The sequence below is a fragment of the Chelonia mydas genome, chromosome 2, assembly GCF_015237465.2.
Source record: "Chelonia mydas isolate rCheMyd1 chromosome 2, rCheMyd1.pri.v2, whole genome shotgun sequence".
Taxonomy (NCBI): Eukaryota; Metazoa; Chordata; order Testudines; family Cheloniidae; genus Chelonia; species Chelonia mydas.
Window position 1 is genome coordinate 102,144,184 of NC_057850.1, and position 20,068 is coordinate 102,164,251.

Genomic DNA, 20,068 nt, shown 5'->3' on the forward strand with positions numbered 1-20,068 from the left:
GTATGTTCATAGGTAGGTAAGATCCATTCAGGATAGGACTACACACAGAGTTTGGGGATTTATCTCGTGTCCATTTGGTATTACTATCCATTCCCAATCTGGTAACAGGCTGCTATGTCATGTAATGCCACTTCTACTATCTCTCCTTTCTCCCACCATCAGACACAGTTGTTCCTCAGTCTAATATAAGAATTTCCTGTATCTGATGACCCCAACCTTTGCATGTTTTTCTCTTTTCAAGCTGTAAGCTTTTCAGAGCAGGGATTAGCTCGTCCCCTGTATTTGTGCACAGCCTAAAACATCAGGATGCTACCTATAAATAAATACCAACTTTTTAAACTCGATTAAAAATAAGAGTCAAACTTCTATTTTTACGTTGAGGGCATTCCACAGTAGTAGCAGAGTTGATGCACAATGATGGGCACTGGAGGTTCAACACAAATCTCCCTCCTCAAGTAGAGTTTCGTTGTAGTACTTCTGATTTAGCACAAAATGCCACTACATGGAAGGTCTGCAGCTGCATTTCTTCCTTGCAGTTTTCCAAACAGTAAACTCCAAGTATATTTTAAAAATTGTACAAGACATACAAAAGAGCATCTGTTTCCCCAGCGTTCCCTGCCTTGGCTTTCGGTCACTGCACAACCCCTTTGTTTATCTCTCCTTCTTCTAGGGAGGTGAAGCGAATACATTATTTGATTGCCTACATATCAATGCTGGGTAATGAACATGAGGAATTGGAAATACTTATGTCTCAGAAAAATTACTACAAAGATGACATTTACTGAATCCTGGAGCCTTGTTAGTGAATGTTAGTCACTGGCTATATCCTCATTAGGAAGGACAAAAAGAACAGCAGGGAATAGGGGTTGGACTCTATATCAAAGATACCATTACTTGTTTTAGTGATAGGTAGTTGTGTTGATAGAATACACAGAGTTCTGTGAGGCATCTGATTTAACACAGTACCAACACAACATTTTCTGATTTAAAAAAATAATAAACTAACACTGAAGATAATTTACCATTGGAACAGATTACTGGGGAAGCAGCAGACTCTCCATCACTTGGCCCTTTTAAAAAAAAGAATGGATGTGTTTCTGAAAGAGGATGATTATACTCTAGTTGATCTACAAGTTATTGAGCTCATTGCAGGAATTAATAGGTTAAACCCTACAGCCTCGACACTATGCAAGAAGCCAGACAAGATGATGATAATGGTCTCTTCCAACTTTTTAGAAAGGGGGTTATTAAGCTTAAATGAACTCAATCATACATAATTAGCCTCTAGTAGGGAATTAAGCCCCAAAAGTTCAGGCTGTTCATTGGCTCAGCAGTCTCTTAGGGACATCACTGGAGAGATATGCAGCAGGGCTCTTGGGGTAACCACTAAGGGGAAGAAAAACCTCTATGCCTAGTCACATCCACCCTACTCTAAAAATCTCAGGAAACACCGTATCAGGAGAGTTCCCTTTAAAGTGCCCACCAATTTTTATTTTATTTAACTCCAAGTACACACTGGAACTAAACAAGCTGCTTTTTGGGATGGGGAAAAAAAGCAGGGCTCCAAACCCCATTTCTCATAGGTAGTGGCATATATGTAAAGCTGGCCAGTATTAATTTTTAGAATCCTTGCAGGCCGCCACCTTCTCCACTCCAAGTGCCAGAGTAGGAATCGGCCTTGACAGTGCTCTTCCAGGACTGCCTGACAGAACAGCAGTGGGTGGGGGGGAGCTCTTCATCAAATGAAGGTGACTCCATAGGCATTGCAGACTCCAGAAGGATGCTGAGCTGCTTATCCTTCGGGCCAAACTGGTGTCTGGGTTAGTTGCATGGGCGAGGAAAACCTTCTTATCAAACCCAACTCCACAAAGCCCACAACAAATATATTCCCACTCCCAGCACTGCCAGCTCTTGTGATTTCTTTGCAAGTCACGTGACTTTGGCCAGGGCTTGTGCCAGTATCACAATGACAGAAGAAACTCAGCCCTCTCTCAAATTTCAGCCACGCCTGTGGGAACCCCTTCTGACTGGCTGCCTTCCCCAATTACGCATCTCCTGGGAAGAGCAGTCAATCAGAGCTGCTACAGGAAGCCGACAGAGCTCTCTCTCCTCCCTTCAGGAGCAGAGGCTGGGGAAGAGGGAGAAGCAGACATCGTTCTCACAGGAAGGAGCAGAAATAGCCCAGCAGCTCCACACCCTCCTCCTCATTCCCCTCCCCACTGTGAAAAATGGGTCAGTCAGCTCTCTGCTCCTCTCCACTTCCCCCAACCCTGGGAAGGGAGAACAGAGTATCCCACTGCCCCCGCCCCCTCCAGGAGTTGCAGAAGAAGCAGAGGCAGGGAGAGGAACAGGATAAGCAGATGTTGGGGCTGGAAAGGCAGATATGGGATTGGGACACACATAGTTAATTAGAGCTTTTGTGTCTGGGGAGACGCTCAGCACCATCAACCAGCCAGCAACAGCTCCTGCAGGGAGGTCAAAATCACCTTACTTTGAGAACTTGGGTGTCTCAGCAACACTACTTGTCACAGACACTGTGGGTGAACAGGAGGCGTTCAAAAACAAAACAACGCAGACAGACCAAGAGATACAATGAGATTTATTTAATTACTTGATTTTGGGGCCAAATCCATTATTTTGGGGGATCTAGTTCATGAATTTTGAACGTTGGCGGCTGACAACACTCCCCTCCCCTCACAAAAGGAATGGCCTGGCAGCCACAGCTCCCACCTTCCTGTGGCCCATTTAGAAGGGAGATGAGCTTCCCAGTCTTGATCCAAAACCCATTGAAGCCAACAGGAACCTTTCTCTCAACGTCAATGGGCTCTGGATCAGGGTCAAAAACCTAGATATGGGAGGCCTCACCCTTCTATTGCTTAAACCAGAGGTCTTCCCACCGCCCTCTACATTCAAAAAAAAAAAAAAAAAAAAAAAATGGCTGCAGACTGAAAGATATTCTCTCTTGTGTGAGTAAGTAGGGGCTGATCCAAGTATTGCAATCTGAACTACCAAGCCAGGCTTCAAGGATCACAATCATAGAATATTAGGGTTGGAAGGGACCTCAGGAGGTCATCTAGTCCAACCCTCCATTATCATGACCAAGATTTTCTCTACTGTCCTTATCTAAAAGAAATCTGAAAGAGAAAACACCTAAGTATATACCCTAAATATAAGAATTAAACACATACAGTGAAATTCATAGTTTTCTTCTCATAACTTCTATAGTCCAAGATACGCTTGTATAAAGGCATGCCATCATTATACTGAATAATTCCTCTAGATTTCTAAAAGAGAGCTCACATGAACAGACACACACAAAAAGACTTCCTGTTAAAGCAGAATTAGATCTATAGAACTAAAGAAGGATCTATCTTAAAAAGTTCTTTGAAGTTTTTAAAAGAATTCCATTTCTGAATCTAAAAAACAGATAAATGGACCCAAAATATATTTTGTTTACAAATACTGGGGAGGTGGGGGTTGTCAAGGATTTTAATATCATTAGCTTTATGATGTTATTTCTTTTACAACAAAACTAGTCACTTTCTCTCTGGATGTGTAGCTGTAAAAATTCTCTGTTTAGCTTTCAAGATTCTTAAGCAAATTCCACCTTTTTTCTTAAAATATTTAGTTTAATTCAGTCCTATTTGTAGTGATATTAATCAAATCTATTTAGAGTAACCTGAACAGCAAGCGGGGGGGGAAATCACATTAGATGACCCAGTTACAGCTACTTTCTGGAAAGCAGATGATCTATCAGTGGTTCCCACTGCTTCATATGTGGCAACAGGGCTATGCACGGGTGACCAAAGAGCACCTCATTTTAATAAGGATATACTTCTACAAGCTCAAAACGCTGTCACTCCATTCTTCATCTTCCATTTCCTTTTCAGGGAGATCACAAAAAGAATAAGACAGTAATAAATGCAGGAGAGGCCCTTACACAGAACTACAACTTTAATACAACAGGACAAGCTGGAGGATATGCCAGTTATCAGACAATAGTTAATTGCATAAGTTAGGAGATCCTGCACCACCGAATGCTACCACTTCAACCAAAGCAGATCTGGATCCCTTGGACTTCTAACTTTATATTAGGAAAATAACCCTAATAAAAAACCCTAATGATACACATTCATGCTATGGTAATGCATACAAATTTTAAAAAAAAAATCAGTCTAAAGGAGGACATCGTAATTTTGGAGAAGTGCAGAGTTGGCAGAAGGGATAATAAAGCCCCTCTTGCCCATATACAGTTCCTAGGGTCAGTGCTAAGTGGTAGCAGCCAAACCCAGCAACAGCCACAATTTTTTAGATAAACAAGCACACACGTAGCAGTGGTGCACAGAGATCTGTAATTGTCTCTTTTTCCCTAAACTCCCCAGACAGACAAACAAAACAAAATCAAAGAAGAAGCCACATGATTGGCTGATAGAAAGTTTGGCTCTGCCCTGTCTTCAACTCTAATCATTATGGTAAAGGACCAAACAGAGGAGCAGACTGTGTATATATCTGCTTATCCATTATATTATTTATATAGCACCCACATATGTTCATGGTGCTTTCCTATATATTTGTCAACACAAGCTCATAACCCAGAGATAGACCCAACACACTCCAAATTCCACAGAGAAGCAACTAGGTTATTGGTCTTCTAACTGGAGGAAAGAAATGAACAGGACAACGGTTGGAGAGTGAGAGAGTGAGTTACCTCAGTTGTCATATTATACTCACCGCTGCATGTAGTGTAGCAGCAGTTCACACTTAGTATCCACAGGCCAACTAACTAATCAATCCATCACTGGTTTTTCCCATTTGTTTTTACACAAGAACCTCCTAAAATGAATTTGTTTACACAGACATATTCTGGTTTCACATATACAACTTTTTTAAAACTATAGTTTTCCATATTATTGTACTGATGTACAATTAATCTACGTTGTTTTTGGACACCTACTATATCATTTGGACTCTACTGTCCTCTGGACCAGACGAAAGCAGACTTCAAGCAAGCACTCTCACACTGCTTAGTAGCATGACAGATACCAAGACAACTTCATTTCAAGATTTAAAATAAAACTTTGTAAACAAGAAAGGAAACCCTTGTGATTTCTTTCAGCAGCGTCCTTCAAATTTGTTTAAATATTTACTTGAAAATTATAAAATCCAGCTAAACACATGCACACTGCACTACTGAGAATACCACAGAGCTACAAAAATATCTTCAAAGATCTAACCACCTTGATCCAGTGTCTTGTATGTCCTGTCTCCCCCAAAATATCCAGATCTCATTTCAAGGGCTCAAAATGCAGGCAAGAACTTGCATCTCAATACAGGAGAGAACAAAAACATCCACATTTATTCTAAAGCATTTCAGCAAGTGACAAACTGACTGGCTGAAGAAAACGCCTTGGCTTTCTTAATGAGCAAGCAGTACCGAGGTAGTACTTTAATTTAGCTCTCATGCTAATCTTCACATACACCAACAGGCAATGTGTAAAACTAGAGCCACTGTTTTGTTTGTTTTAAATAAAGTTTCTTCAGAACTGTTGCTACTTAGATCTTCCTTTTCCTGGAACAACTGGGAATAATTTTGTTTCTATATGAAAACAGGAAGCTACATACCATAGGGCAGAGCCAAAGCTGGTGTAAATTGTCATAACTGTTGACGTCAATGGAGCTATGACACCAACTGAGGATCTGCCCCTTAGTATAACAGAATCTAGGCAGTCAGCTTTCAGAGTCAAGTGTCTGATAAAAGCTTTTGCAGTTAACGTGTGTGTGGAGGAACAGTAGCATTAAGTGGTTTGCTGGAATACTGACAATAAATATGCCTAAAGAGAGACACCAGTGGGCATAGCAAAGGCTCAGTTTCTGATTCAAGGGTGGTGACAGAGGACAGCTTCAGTATCAGCATTTATCTACCAATTCCCCCACAGATCTATTGATACAGCAGAGTGAGCAATATTTTCCACTTTAACACTCTAATCATCCTGCAATTAAACGACTTCCAGGGCTAACTGAACTTAAGTTAAAATGAATACAATATACTGTATGCTTACCATGCTTTTGCAAAAGAGATGTAATGACTCCCAAAGCCTAGAAACACTAAATAGTTTTTAGGGAACTGAAACTTGAAGTGAGAGGCAGGAAGCCCAGTTGTAATAACTTTTTTGAAAAAATGGTCTGCTAAATTCATTAAGAGAGGTAAAGGAATGCACAAACCTCTGAGCCAAAAAACCAAACACCTCCTTACATACATTTTTAGTGAGATTCCCATGGCTCTGAACAAACAAAGCACTGCTATAAAGACATAAGCAGGTCGTAATTCAATTAAACAAATCCTGTGTAAACCAAAATATGACTAGTCTCACTATAGCCCAATAAAGCAGAGTTTCTCCCATGCAAACCTTCTGAATCTAGTAGGATATTGTATACATGTAATCACACACACACCCCTCTACCTCAGAACTATTTTAAACAGATTTATACTAATTTAAAATATCCAGTTTAAAGAAACAGAAACATACATAGAATAGGTACCCAAAACCCAATCATTAAACTTTTTGCATTCCTGAAAAACTGTTCTTCCTGTTTCATCAAAATGCAGTCTGACTACTTCTTTTGATCTGTCCTGTTTTCCTAAGCAAGTTGAAGTTCATTTCAGAAACTGCTTGTCACAGATATCAAGGGACCCAACTGTAAGTTTCAGCAGATTTTCATACAGACATTCAGGTCCCATTGTTTACTGAAAACCAGGTGTCTGTATTTAGAAACTTGTAATCCGTTAAAAGACATAAGCAAAATGTAGCTACTAAATCGTTTCTCTATTTTCTTATGGTTCCCTGAAGCACTCCGAATAAGCCATCCTTCAACAAGTAAACAGATTGCATTTTTTAGCTATGATACCATAAATAATAAAGCTTTCGTGAATAAAGAAAACAAGAATGTAAGCATGTTAAAAATGGGGTAAGATTCAAGTTTACATTCTATAGGTGAGTCTATTTTGACATAAGCCAGTGAGAATGACTGCAAACTAAACAGCAAAACAAATATTATTTGATGCAAAGCCCAGAAAAATGTTTTTTTGAAAGAGATACAATAGGAAAAGGTGCTTTGCAAATTACTGGCATTAAACCAACATGCACTTTTGGAATGTTATGAAATATTTTTTTTCCAATCGGAAAAATCCAGAAGAGGACAATTGCATTTCTTGAATACATGCTCCATTAAAGATCAGCCGATACACAGGACTGATCCAATGGCCTAAGGAAAGTGCTCTGCATTGCACCACCATACAGAAATGTTTCTGTCTCTGTCAGGGTTTGTCTACATACAAGCCAAACACCAATTTGATTACATTTACAAACAGATTCAGTAATACTGATTCAAAACCCAATTTAGGTACTCTTATTCTGGAACAAGAGGGCCCTATGTTGACTTCCTTTAAAACTGATTTCTTACCAACTTAACCAAAATTGAAAAAGGGTCCTCTTGCTCCAAAATAAGAGTGTCTACATGGGAAGATTGCACCAAACTAAATAGGTTTAACAAACAACTTATGTTAAATTGGTGCAACTTCTGTGTTTAGAGATATCTGAGACCTTGTATAAAGTGGTATCTAAACTCCTTAAACTAAGGTAGCCTGGCTAAGACACCGCCATGGTCTCTGAATCTTCAGGCTTCTAAGAGCTGGAAATGACACAAAGGCAGGGTGCACATCATATTTCTCAATCTCTCTGTCTAGCTAAAGAACATTCAAAATCTTAGAATGGATTCCAAAAACATGAATCCAGATGGTGACGGGGGGCCTTCAAAGTGTGTATGGGGCTATAAATCCCTCCCCGCTCCCAACAGCGATACAGAGGATGCCCTGCTGAAAATGAGGGATGTGACAGGAAAGCTTCATAAATAAACGTTGTTGTAAGCCATTTTCATTTTGCTGAACTTGAGAGGCTATAGGGAAATCCTTATTTGCTGTGTTGCTGTGTGAGCAGCTAACATTTCTCCTGGCTGAAAGCTGCTCCCATATTTTTTTTTTTTTATAGCTTGCTTCACACAGTCTCGCCTTTCTGGGGGACTGTGTGGGAAACAGAAAGAAGAAAAGTTCCTATTTTGGTGAGGTGAGGAGAAGATCCCCACGTAGGTCATGCTGGTTAATAATTTCTATTATATAAATACTGTTTTGTTTCTCTAATGGGGCAGGAAAAAGATCAAAATACAATTGAGAAGAATGATGGGATGAAATGGCAATTCAGTTACCTCCAGAAAAAAAAAAATGGTTTCTGGAAGGGAACTGAAAGCATCTTTTCCTCTATGAAAGTTAAAACTGCAAAACAGATAGATGTTAGTATCTGAAGAAAAGATAGCATAAACATTCTCTGTAGAAATGGCCATCATGCAATCATTTCTAAAATGACAAAAAAGGAAAAAACCAAACACACAAAACAAAAAGTAGCAAAGCATGAATTATGTTTCAGATGGCAACCTCATGCAGCGTGGGTTTGTACAGTACATACCCAGATAGGATCTCTTTGGAGGTGCTTTGATTTCTTCATCTTTACTATCTGCAGCTACATAAGAAAAATAAATTGAGAAGAGAGGACGAAAAGACAAAACAAACTAATCTGAGTCAATACAGTAGATGGTCTTTTAGTTTGTTTTATTTTAAGCTTAATTAGTACATATCTTGCTGATTAAAAAAACATGCAAAAAGTTTTAGTTTCCATGCTGTCTATAGGATTTTTCCCAAGATTTTAGGGAGGGATAAAGGGGAAGGAAATCACTGATGGCCTCACTGTGAGAAATAACAGCAATTTAAAATAAAATAATAAAGGGGAGGAGAGAATAGAGACAGTGTAACATGTGACCCTCTTCAAAGCAATGTACAAATATTTATAAACTTTTCAGTGAGAGAAAGCTTAAATTGCTTATTTTTATTCCTGTGCCTGAGTTAAATGTGAAGATGGAAGAAACTTTCAGGAAAGAATCATGTAGGAGCAAATAAAGAAATAAAACAGGATAGGGCTGCCTCACGTTCTGGAGGAAACCCTTTTCTACAACACTTCCAACTGGTTTAACTGTTTAGCTACAGGTTTGGCCACTCGCATTAACAAAGACAGAGACCAAATCACCACTTCAAGTGTTCCATATGCTGAACCATTTAATTTGATCCAAACCTTCCTCTGTAAGCCTGAATTCCATATGAAAACCACATACTACCCAAGACTATTGCCAGTGCTGTTAATAAAGCCCTTCAAGGGAACACAGTGTTAAAGTAAGGGACAAGTTGTAAAAAGAAGTTAAGATAGCATCAGGTTGAGGGAAGACAAGGTCCAAAATTAAATGACAGGAAGAAATAAACTGAAGCAATAATGGAGCCCCCGTGCTCCTTGGCCCCTAAGCACTACAGGAATACAAATAATTACACAGCAAGGGTGGCTTTAGGGTTAGGCAAAATAGACTTAAGGCATCACACCAACAGAATAGACCATCCCCATAACAAACTCCCCACTGGTTGTAAGCAAAGTTAGAATATTTAGGGGTGCCTGGCAGTTACCGACACACCAGGGCAAAGGTTCTTGGGGCATAATCAAGATTTGGGGTGGGGGGGTAGGGGAGGAAACAAATCTCTGCATTACATTGGCCCTAGCTGTATCTAGGATGGTTCTCCTACTCTGCCAAGATTTTCAAAAAGTGACTGGTAATTTTAGCTGCCTCTACTTTTGGGTACCCAGCTTGAGCCATTTTAACAGGAACATGATTTTCAGAGGGTGGTTGCTTGGATATTGCCTGACCATCAGGCCCCTTTAAACAGTCTCAACTCTGATGCCTCAGAATTGACGTACCCAAAATCAACAGTCACTTTCAACATCTTGGCCTTCCAGCATAGTTGCACTGTGGTATACAACAGGACTCTCACTGCTAAGCAGGTTTGTACAAGAAGAGAGATTAAAAATAAACAAATAAATCCAACCTTGAGCCATTCTGTACTGAAGGAGACATCTATACAGTACACTGCTGCTGCAGACACCAATTTAAACTCAGCTGTGGAGGGCTATTGTTACCACTACAATGGTGTCAGGATATCCACAAATAAAAAATGGAATTAAGAAAGAGACAAAAGAAAAGGAGGGCTTGCTGGCACTATCTAGGGTCTGCCTCATCCTAACACTAGGTGTCACCGCACAGTTTGATCATGTTCTTCCATTTGAGAGAGAATTATCCTATTACTGAGGATTTAAAACAAAAACCAAAAAAAAATGTTTTCTGAAGCCTATTTTTAGCAAGTGTTTGATTGTTTTGGGCTGTAATCTCCTCTTGGTTAATGCCTGTAAATAAAGGATAACAAAATGTATGCATGAGAAAACAAATCTTTCCTAGACGCTCTGGGGGAGCGGGGGTGAGGGGGGAAATCATTTCCTGGTGGTGGTGGTGGTGGGTTTTTTTTTTAAAGTGGAGAAAATAAGTCTCCCTAATACCCAGCCAGGGCGGAGGCTCTCCAAGGAGACAGTCAAGCCAGTCCAAGGGGAGTGAACTTTTAAAGTTGCAAAAGATTCCCACATAAATGGAAGTGCCAGAACTGTACACTATTCACATTAAATGGCTTTGTGGATACACGGTTAACTAAACACTAAAATGTACTTCAAGCCAGAGGACTTAGCATAACTTGCTTGAGCTCATAAAAGCTGTCCTCTGGATTAGGAGAGAGACCTTGTTATTGCTTTGGAAGCTAAGAAAAAGATTGGCTTCCTCGTGAACTAGTTATTTAGCAGGGATTATTTGGCGGAATAGAAAAAAAAAAAAAAAACATGCTACTCCAGGATAACTCAAGACTCACTGGTCAAATGTGCACCAGGATTATTAGAACGAAATATAAGGCCTCCGCGAAAGTGAAGACAGAGCGAGGACAGGCTCACTTTTTAATCTGAATTATGTTGTAGAGGTATTAGGAAAGAGGCTGGAAGAAGGAATGGGTAGAAAGATTTAAATACAAAAACATAGTGATATTGATCTTATTATTCGGATACTGCAATCCATAACCTAGCGCCTTCCATCCAGGGATCTCAAAAGCATCAAACTGAAATTTAGCTTCCCATCATCTGCGTGAGATATGGAGAAAACTAGGTACAGAGAAAACTCAGGATCAGATGGGAAAACCATGGGAGAGTCAGGTTTAGGAACGCAGGTCATCGGATTCCCAGCTCCTGTGCTTCACCCACAAGATCATTCTTCCTCTCCTGAACTATGTATGTATGCCCAGAATGGTAAATAGCACAAACAGTTTCAAGACAGTACATTACTTCCGACAGTGAATCATAAGATCCTCAGCATTAATACTTTTTCAACTTGTACATCTTTCTTATATGAAAATATCACTGGTTTAACCTTCCCATCACTTAGAAGTTAATCGCATGTATGAAAGCCATGAGAGACATTTAGTTGCACCGTGCGGTTCTAATAACAAAAGTTTGCATAAAGTACAGTGAGCTTCATGCTGCAAAAAAAAGAGAGAAGGCCCAAAACAACAGGCAAAATTGTTCTCTTTGGTGAATATATGGAAAACTGGTTCTTGGGAAATGATATGGCATAACACTGCGTATGCTCTGCAAGTTACCTTACAGGCTGATGAAGAACCCAATTCTTTCACTAGGTGACTGAATGCCAGTCATTAAATCAAAAAAAGATAGTGGCTGAAACTGAATTGGATATGCATCCACCGACATGTATTGAGGCAGCCTGCTAGAGAAGGAGGGAGGGGGAAAGAGGACAATCTGGCTTGAAGACTTACCCCCTTAGTCCCACAAAGGGCAATCTGAAGAGGAAGCCCTCTGCTTCCAACCAACAGGTATCTAGAGGCAAAGAGCTGGCTGTTCCCCTCCCAATACGTCCAGTTTTTAAATCTCTGCTAAATGAGGCCAGATCTAAAGTCACTCGTTTTCCCAGCCTGTGATAAATCTTGCAGACAATGCAGCCTCAGACTGTAGAGGAGAAAAATGGATGGGTCAGAGTATTGAGAGTTGCAGATGAGCGAACGTTCTTCATGATCTCACTTTACCTGGGCAGCTTCACAGCACGCTCCACAGAAACCACTGAGTGGGAATGGGAATAGGTTTGCAGAGCAGGCCTATCTTTCTATTAAATAAATAACCCTGCTGTAGGGCTCCCTCTGCCTGGAAAGGCTGCAGCAATTTGGAGCTGGATCAAGCCCTCAGTTTTTAGGGTAAGAGAAGGAAGAAAACAGATCAAGAGCGCAAATTATATGTCCATATTGGCAAAACAACTGAAAAGAAGCCAACAGTTTTATAGCCCAGGAGCAGCAGGAACAGGAGAAACATAAAAACAGGGAACGTACAAGCCAAACAACAAAACCAGAGGTCAGCAATTGTTACATTTCCAAACTGGAAGAGAGTTGCCATAAAGTTACATCTTTTTTAACAAAATGATTTGAGTTTGTCTACATGGTGGGGTATAATGTCCTCTATAGGGATGTTATTTCTGAAGCGCTCCAACATGCTGTACATTAATTGGTCCTCCAGGACCCTGCTGGCGCACACTGAAGGCTCCCTAGTGCGCTTTACCGCAGTACCATTTCAAACAATATCACATTAAAGCGCACCAGCAGGGTCTATACAGACTAATTCATGCCCAGCATGTTAGTGCGCTTTACCGCCATAAAGCACATTACCCCACTGTGTGGGCAAGCCCTTAGATCAGTGATACTCAGACTGAGGCTCGGGAGTGGCTCTTTAATGTGTCTCTTTGCAGCACATGATATTAAAGCACTGTGATTTAATTATTAACTAATTTAAGTTATCAACCACTCAGGATGCTTTTACTATGTTATTAACTAACTGTAGAATACTTTTTCAGTCATTTTGCTATGAGAATAAATATTAATAATAAATAAGACAGAGAGAGAGAAAATGAAACAATGAATTCATACTACCATGGCTCTTTTGGGTAACGCTGATCGCTAAAATGGCTCCTGAACCACAGAGGTCTGAGTATCACTGCCTTAGATTAACAACAAATGATATTCTGGCCCAGATTGGAAATTTCCACACACAAAAAAAAGGACTGCAAGACCATAGGAAGTGTTGTACAATACGTACACTTCGATAAACCTGTAATAGTGACACACCATCACTCCCTATTTTGACAGCAAATGTGGTAACAAGAAATAAAATATTTTATGTGCAAGCAAGACACAGCATTGGCAATAGCAAGATATGGCTTCTGACACTGGCCAGTGACAAGTGCTTCTGTAATACAGAGACTTGGCAGAAAAGCACAGTGAAAACTCTAGATCTTAGCATCATCAAGGCTGGCAGAGTAGCATGACTTCCACTACTTTCTAGGGTTTGACATAAAATATTAAAGAGCACTCTTATTTTCTAGACTGAACTAAGAACCATTTTAAAAATACTTATATGGAAGGAAATAATGTTAAACAGGCCATTCAGAAAGTGCTGGGTTGGATCTCCAAGAGACAATGGTTTGCACCACATACAAAAAAATTTCACTCAACCCAATAACAGTATAAGACATTTTTAGAAATTAATATAGGAAGATTTCACTCTGCAAAATTACTGTTACCAACCTGAAAAGGAGCGACGTTTTATGTTCAGTTCATTTGACACACGTACTTCAGTGCATAGTTTCAGCATCAGTAACATAGTAATGATCATGATAATGCTTTGCCACAGAAGAGGGGACTCAAAATGCCTTCCAAACCTAAAAAGTAAGATAAAAATATATAAACATCTCAAGATGATGATCTTTATACCCAATTACCTTCAATCCTATTTAGGTGTTTAATGATTGTATCCTTAACAATCGCCATAACTGACAAATTTGCAAAGCTGCAGAGAATTACTCTAACAGAGATCTAGCTGCATGTAACCCAACCATATTCCACTTGCACTTGTAGCCATAGGCGCCGACTCTGTGGGTGCTCTGGGGCTGGATCTCCCACGGAAAAAAAATAGTGGGTGCTCAGCACCCACCAGCCACAGCTGGTGACACCCCAACGAGCTAATTAGAGGCACTGCCAAACTGCTGTTTGCCAGCTGGGGGAGGGGCTTACGGGAGGGCGGAGAGCGGTGGACGGGGGCACAGCGGGTGTGGAGCACCCCTGGGGAAAACTAGAAGTCGGTGCCTATGCTTGTAGTAATGCCCCTGGATCGGACACCTGGGAACTCTGGATCTAAAAGCATGAGTTTCTGTTGCCTGAGCTATAGGACCAGGCCCATTAGCTTGAATGAAGAGGCAGACTTGCAAACCTGGTCTAGCCACTAGAAGGGGATAAAGAACTACATTGCATTAGCATGAGACATACATTTGTTTCCTCTATTAAGTGAAGACACTGTTAAGTAAAGAACTCCTGCACTATATACTAAATTCCCTAAATATAATTTTAAAATACCTTACATTAAATCATAAGCCCATACCATCCCATTCCCCAAAAAACCACAACTACCGATCTATGATGTTTAATCCAACAGTGCCCCAACAAACCTACAAACCCCGCTCTTACTCCACTCCCACCACTCCAGAAGTCTGGGAGAAGAGAGAGACATCACTTTTGGGGCATACTGCAATCTCATTTGGACTAATTTGGACCACGCTTAGGGAAATGAACGCCAAAGTTTCAGGAAACAGCTACTTGATTGTTCAGAGATGTGGAAACCTGAACGGAAAATGTTTTCTCCCCTGCCTCCCCCAATTTAATTTATGTTTGCTTATTGATGCTGTCTGGCGGGAATTACTGACCTCTCCTACATGTAATGCGGGAAGAGGAACTTGGATAGTAGCCAATACTTAATGAAGGGGTCCATCTTCCACGATTGTTTTTTATGATAGAATCTAATGCAAGACTCTTCAGTGAGGATTGGCTGCTATCCAAGTTCCTCTTCCCGCATTACACATAGGAGAGCTCAGTATAATACCCAACAGACCTCACCAATAAGCAAACAAAAGTAGGGTTTTTATTTTTTGTGAAAAGGGAAGGAAGAGAGGAAAAGCCTTTCCCATACAGATCTGGTACAAAATATATTCGATTTATTGTAGAAAGGCTCTGGGCACATGATTGTGACCTCTCTCTCAGCTCAAACAACCTTGCTAGGGTGTATGCCTCAGAAATTCTTATTGCTTCAAGGAAGCAATTTGGGGAACTAAACAGTGTGCTTTCACTCGCTCTTTAATTCTGGGACACATTTCCCATCTGCCACTCCAAATACACCCACAAAATAGTCACCCACGCCACTGCCTCATCACCCCACAAACATTGTGCTGCCATCAGCTAAGAAGACAGGAGACAACACGTACAGGAGTAGGGTGATGATTTGTTTAATTAATGTTTTACAAAGCTCTGGCAAATGTAAAGTACAGTATGTATAACGAGCCATTAGTATGTATGAGAGTACGGTGCAAGGTCTCCCGTACACCAGGGCGCAAGAGTCTGGATATAATACTTTAACTTGGGTTTCTTTCAAGATAGAGCTCTGAGCTAGTCAACGAGACACTCGGACAGTACCAAGCATATTTGCCAGTAAGCCCTTGCATTGTATGAATGCTGAAGGAGTTCTTTACTTCCACTAGAGTCTTTAGGGAGACTCAAGTTTTGTTGTTATGGGTCAAATCGGCCCCCATGCGGGTGATGCCCAGTAGTGGGGAGAAACTGGAAAGTCCTTGATTCTGGACTTGCTGAGTTTTCTTGGAACTTTTCCGTTTGTGGGTGGCCAGGTTTGTCACCAATGGAACAGACCATCCCCAGGGAACTGGCCGAGAGGGGGGCCCTAGCTGCCTAGTGCCACAGAGCTGGGGCCATCCATTATGAAACAATGAGCCCTCACAATGTCTCCTTGAATACCAGTGGCCTATGGCTCTTGTGTACATGGCTGCAACAAGGCAACTAATACCCTGGGGGGAGGGGAAGGGTGACACTGCAGTAGACCATACCATGGTAGGGTCAGCATTAACAAATTTGGAGGTTTGCTGAAGGGGGGCGGGGGGGGAGATGATGCAGCCAAGTGTACAAACTCCCCTCTCATCCGCAGAGAATCCAGGTCAGGTTTCCATTGAGTCAGGAAGAAAGAGGATGGAGTGGAGCAAAGTAGAGTTGCCATTACTCCCCAGTCTGTGCCCCTGCTCCTTGCCAGGGCAAACTCAGCAAATGCTGCTGCATCTGCAGTTTCAGGGGAACCTGATGTATAGAGTCCACCAGGGATAGTTTGCATTGCACCGACCATGACCCAGAGCTCCATGGGTGTAGTGAGAGGAGCATCACACACATCTCTGTGGCACAAGCCGGATTCCCAAGGGTCCTCAAGTTATTTATCCCGTTAACATGGCCATGATACATACAAGAAGTGGGGAACCTATGTCGTAAGAGAACGTCTCTATTAGGGGTGGAGCTAGAGGCTAGCAGATAAACACACAAGTTCTGGACACATTACTGAGCCAAATCCATGATGGTATGACAGAGGAGCTTGGGAGTGTTACACAGCAGAGCTCGGACGTGACAACCAAGGAGCCCATATTAATTGTTTTGCTGGAGGCTTCAAAACTGAGGAACTAACCCAGTCCACTGCTTTCATCCAGGAAAGAGAGGAGAGAATCTGTCCCACTGTTAGCAACTATTACCAAAAGTCCTCTACTGTAGGTGTATGAAATACTGTACTTATCCCCATTACAAGTCCATTTTTATAAGAGCTAATTTAGTACTACACTGGCAGCACTGGTGCTGAAGTTTATTTATTCACAGGATAGGGACAGCATGGACAGTATTGATACTAGTTTCCGCTTACTGCCACACTAATGTTCTTCCAGCCTGATCCAGAGGGAGCCCGTAGAGTCTCTACTGGCTTATTCACTCCTTGGTACATTTGTTGAGAGTGCTGCCAACAATATCAACTGTTAGGCAGATATCTGCCTACTACAAACAGAAATGATTCCTGGATCCCAATAAGACAAACAGAAACAAGCTAATTGCCTCAGGCTACCAACTGTCAGCTATAAAACAATTTACAACCATCATAAGCTAGTGGCACATTAGAACTAGTAATCAGATCAGAGATGGAAAGCTGCATTATCAACTCTCTGAGTCATCTAGCACTTTAGATATAAGATGGAAGGGAAAAAAAAAAAAAAAAAAAAAAACCACTACACAAGAGAGTTCACCTGGGACTGAACATACATGGCAAGGTTTCCATAGACACTTCAAACAACTTATGAGAATTTAACAAACTCCAGCATACACAGGACAAAAGTTGCACTACATAAACTTTCATTCTATGATTCTGCCTAGCCAACGCACTTCAAGTGAAATTCTTCTAGATATGGTGTTCTATTCTAAACAACTTGAAAGCAAATAGCTCCTATTTTGGTCAACATAATGGACATTAACATGGGGAAAGCATCATATACACTCCAGTTTGTATTTGAAATTATGGTTCAGGAGTCAGCCTGGCAAAAGCATCACACCTGGACATGGGGGATCCAAATTTAAGATTCTCTTACCTCTCCATTCCCAAATGGGCTGGGGATGTGACAGGGACTGGAAGTGGAGAAGAGCCTCGTGTTGCTATGCAGTGAGTATTCTAGATGTTTCAGAAGCAGCATTCAACCCTTCTCTCCCCACCTGCCAAAGGTGGTGAATATTTTTGCTAAAGCAGGGCTTGAGGGTGGGAACAGTAAAGAAGCTGTTCATAAAAGTAGGAGGGATCCTTAGGGCACTAACTGGGGCTCAGGGAAAGAAGAATACAGGATTGAAGCATTTTTTTTTATTGTTGTTCTTTCTTTCCCAGTTTCTGGCTGGTAACTATTATATAGCTAAACAACTGTGACATTTACAGTATTTGGGGTGTCCAATGTCAGACCTCAAAGTAGTTTCCCTGTCTACTTATATAATATTTTAAACTATCACAGTAAAGAGTTCTGGTTTTTTGAACATATACAACTTTCTTTAAATACCAGTAATATTTTCTGTTTAAAATCATCTTAACTGTTAGTGTTCATAAAACTGAGAGGCTGAACTGGGCTAGAGCCAGACAAACTGACTAGTCACCATGAGTTTGTCTGAATAACTCTACCAACGCACCTCCATCTTCTTGCAACAATCCTGTTATTCCAGTCCTGGGCCTACCTTGACAGAAACTGCAGATTGTGTGGAGACAAGCCACACTGTCTACCAGTTTTGTGATCTAAAAAGCAAGGAGTTGGCAGAGACTAACCTTAACTTCACTAGCAGCCAAGCTGGGTTTGAATGCAAGTCTTTGGATATGAAAGCTTAATACGCTAACCTACTACAGCATTTAAAGCCCAGGTCAAGATCCTCTGAGGTTTCTTAAGAGATTCTAAAGCAGGGTGGAAGCTGGGTTACAGGCTGACACTGTGTACCCAAACTATCAGGCTCATGGGCGACAGCATGATGCAGCAGCCCAATGGTAGTCAGCAGGAAGTGTAAAAGAGAAAACAAAACTAGTTTCAGAATATGATCTGCCTGCTAAGAACTGCTTCTCCATATGTGAGCTCCCCAGATTTTGTGTAACACAGAACATATATTTTAAAATAATATATTAAAACCTACATTTATATTTTATTCTTCCTGTACAAAATAAAGTTTGCCAAAAAATACTAGTGATTGAAGAGAGAAAGTCATGCGGGCATTTCTGTTTCAGTAACAATTTACTATGGGAAAGCTGCTATATGCACTGCACTCTCCTACCATGGCATTCTCTCTACTAGGGGGCTCCTTTGTTGGTCAGTAGTATCTTCTCACCTTCACTTTACACTAGTGACCAGCAATTCTTTTTAATCAGTAAAGCCAAAATAAAGTCTAAGCAGCAGAAGTTTCTCCCATCCCTCAAACAGTCCTGCCAGTAGATGCCCCTAGATCACTCACTATCAGAGCCGAGGACTAGTCAGTGTGGAGAAAGGTCAGATGTAACTGCAGCTGCCTACCTTTCCCCTTCACACTGTGCAGGCTAGACTGTAAATTCTTTGGGGGCAGAGACCATCTTTTTTCAATCTGTGTTTGTACAGTACCTCGCACAACCAGGGTACTGGTCAATGACTGGGACTGCCAGGCACAATTGCATTACTATTTACACACACACACACCCCTCACTCTATCTTAGGCAGCAGTGAACCCAAGATCTTGTTAGAGACTTGTTTGGGCCAGGGCTTGTTGTTCTGACTAAAATAAATGAGGTTAAGTGGAATATACTTGCTCAAAAAGTAATCTGAAAGCTGAGGTCTGCACTGAACTTTTTCAAAATAGTTTCAGATATTCAAAACTGGAAGGGTCCCTTAAATCAGTCTCAGCAGCTTTAAATTAAGGTGAACATATTGCTGGAGAACTCCTCCAGGGCTTGAAGCTTTTTGGCACTGCTGAGTGGCTTCAGGACAGTGACCCACTAAAACTATATCCCAGAACTATTAGGGGGGAAAAATGTGGTGCAACTTGTGATTCCCAATATTGTCTCTTTTTTCCCTTTACTACCCCATGTGCCTGTATCCACCTCTTGTCTCGTGCCATATATTTAGACTGTAAGCTCCTGGGGGCAGAAACCATCTTTTTGATCTGGGTTTGTAGAGTGGCCTATGACTAGGGCTCCTCCATATTATGATAATACAAATAAATATTCAAATTGACAGGAAGCTTTATCCCTAAACCCATCTAGAGGCATCCAAGATATTGCATAATCAAAGCCCTCTGAAAGTCAGGAGGAATCTTTCCATTTACCTCAGTAGGCCCTGGATCAGGGGCATAATCCTCAACTACTGTAAACTGTCAGAACTCCACTGCAGCGAACTGAGCTGTGACAATTTACACCAGCCAAGGATCTGCCACCAGGACTTTAACACACACCCAGGCAGTAAACTGACTGCAGCTGCATGCTCAGTGTTTCTTTGGCTGACAAAGAACAAAAATGGGAAGTTAAGATAAAGGAAAATGGTCTTTTACTCAGGAGACTTCATTCACATGTTTCCCCCAACTCATATCTTGGGCACTTCAGCCTTGGCCTATCAACCATTCCTATTTTTTAATTAGTAGCGCAAAGGC

General features: G+C 41.1%; 1 protein-coding gene across 9 annotated transcripts in view; it reads right to left on the reverse strand.

Moving 5' to 3' along the window:
* SLC66A2 (solute carrier family 66 member 2) overlaps nucleotides 1–20,068 on the reverse strand; it is a 122,510-nt gene that overhangs the window by 94,269 nt on the left and 8,173 nt on the right. For 7 of the 9 annotated variants that reach the window (XR_005224377.2, XR_006288632.1, XR_006288633.1 and 4 more), the window contains exons 3-4: nucleotides 13,601–13,734; nucleotides 8,517–8,570 (exon numbers count right to left, since the gene is read on the reverse strand). Coding sequence is in view for 6 of the 9 variants with exons in the window: in XM_037892992.2 (XP_037748920.1) it covers nucleotides 8,517–8,570; nucleotides 13,601–13,734 (188 nt within the window). In the remaining 3 variants the exon portion in view is untranslated. The remainder of the gene's footprint in view (nucleotides 1–8,516; nucleotides 8,571–13,600; nucleotides 13,735–20,068) is intronic. The other 2 variants (XM_007060397.4, XM_027822814.3) reach the window with 1 other exon arrangement.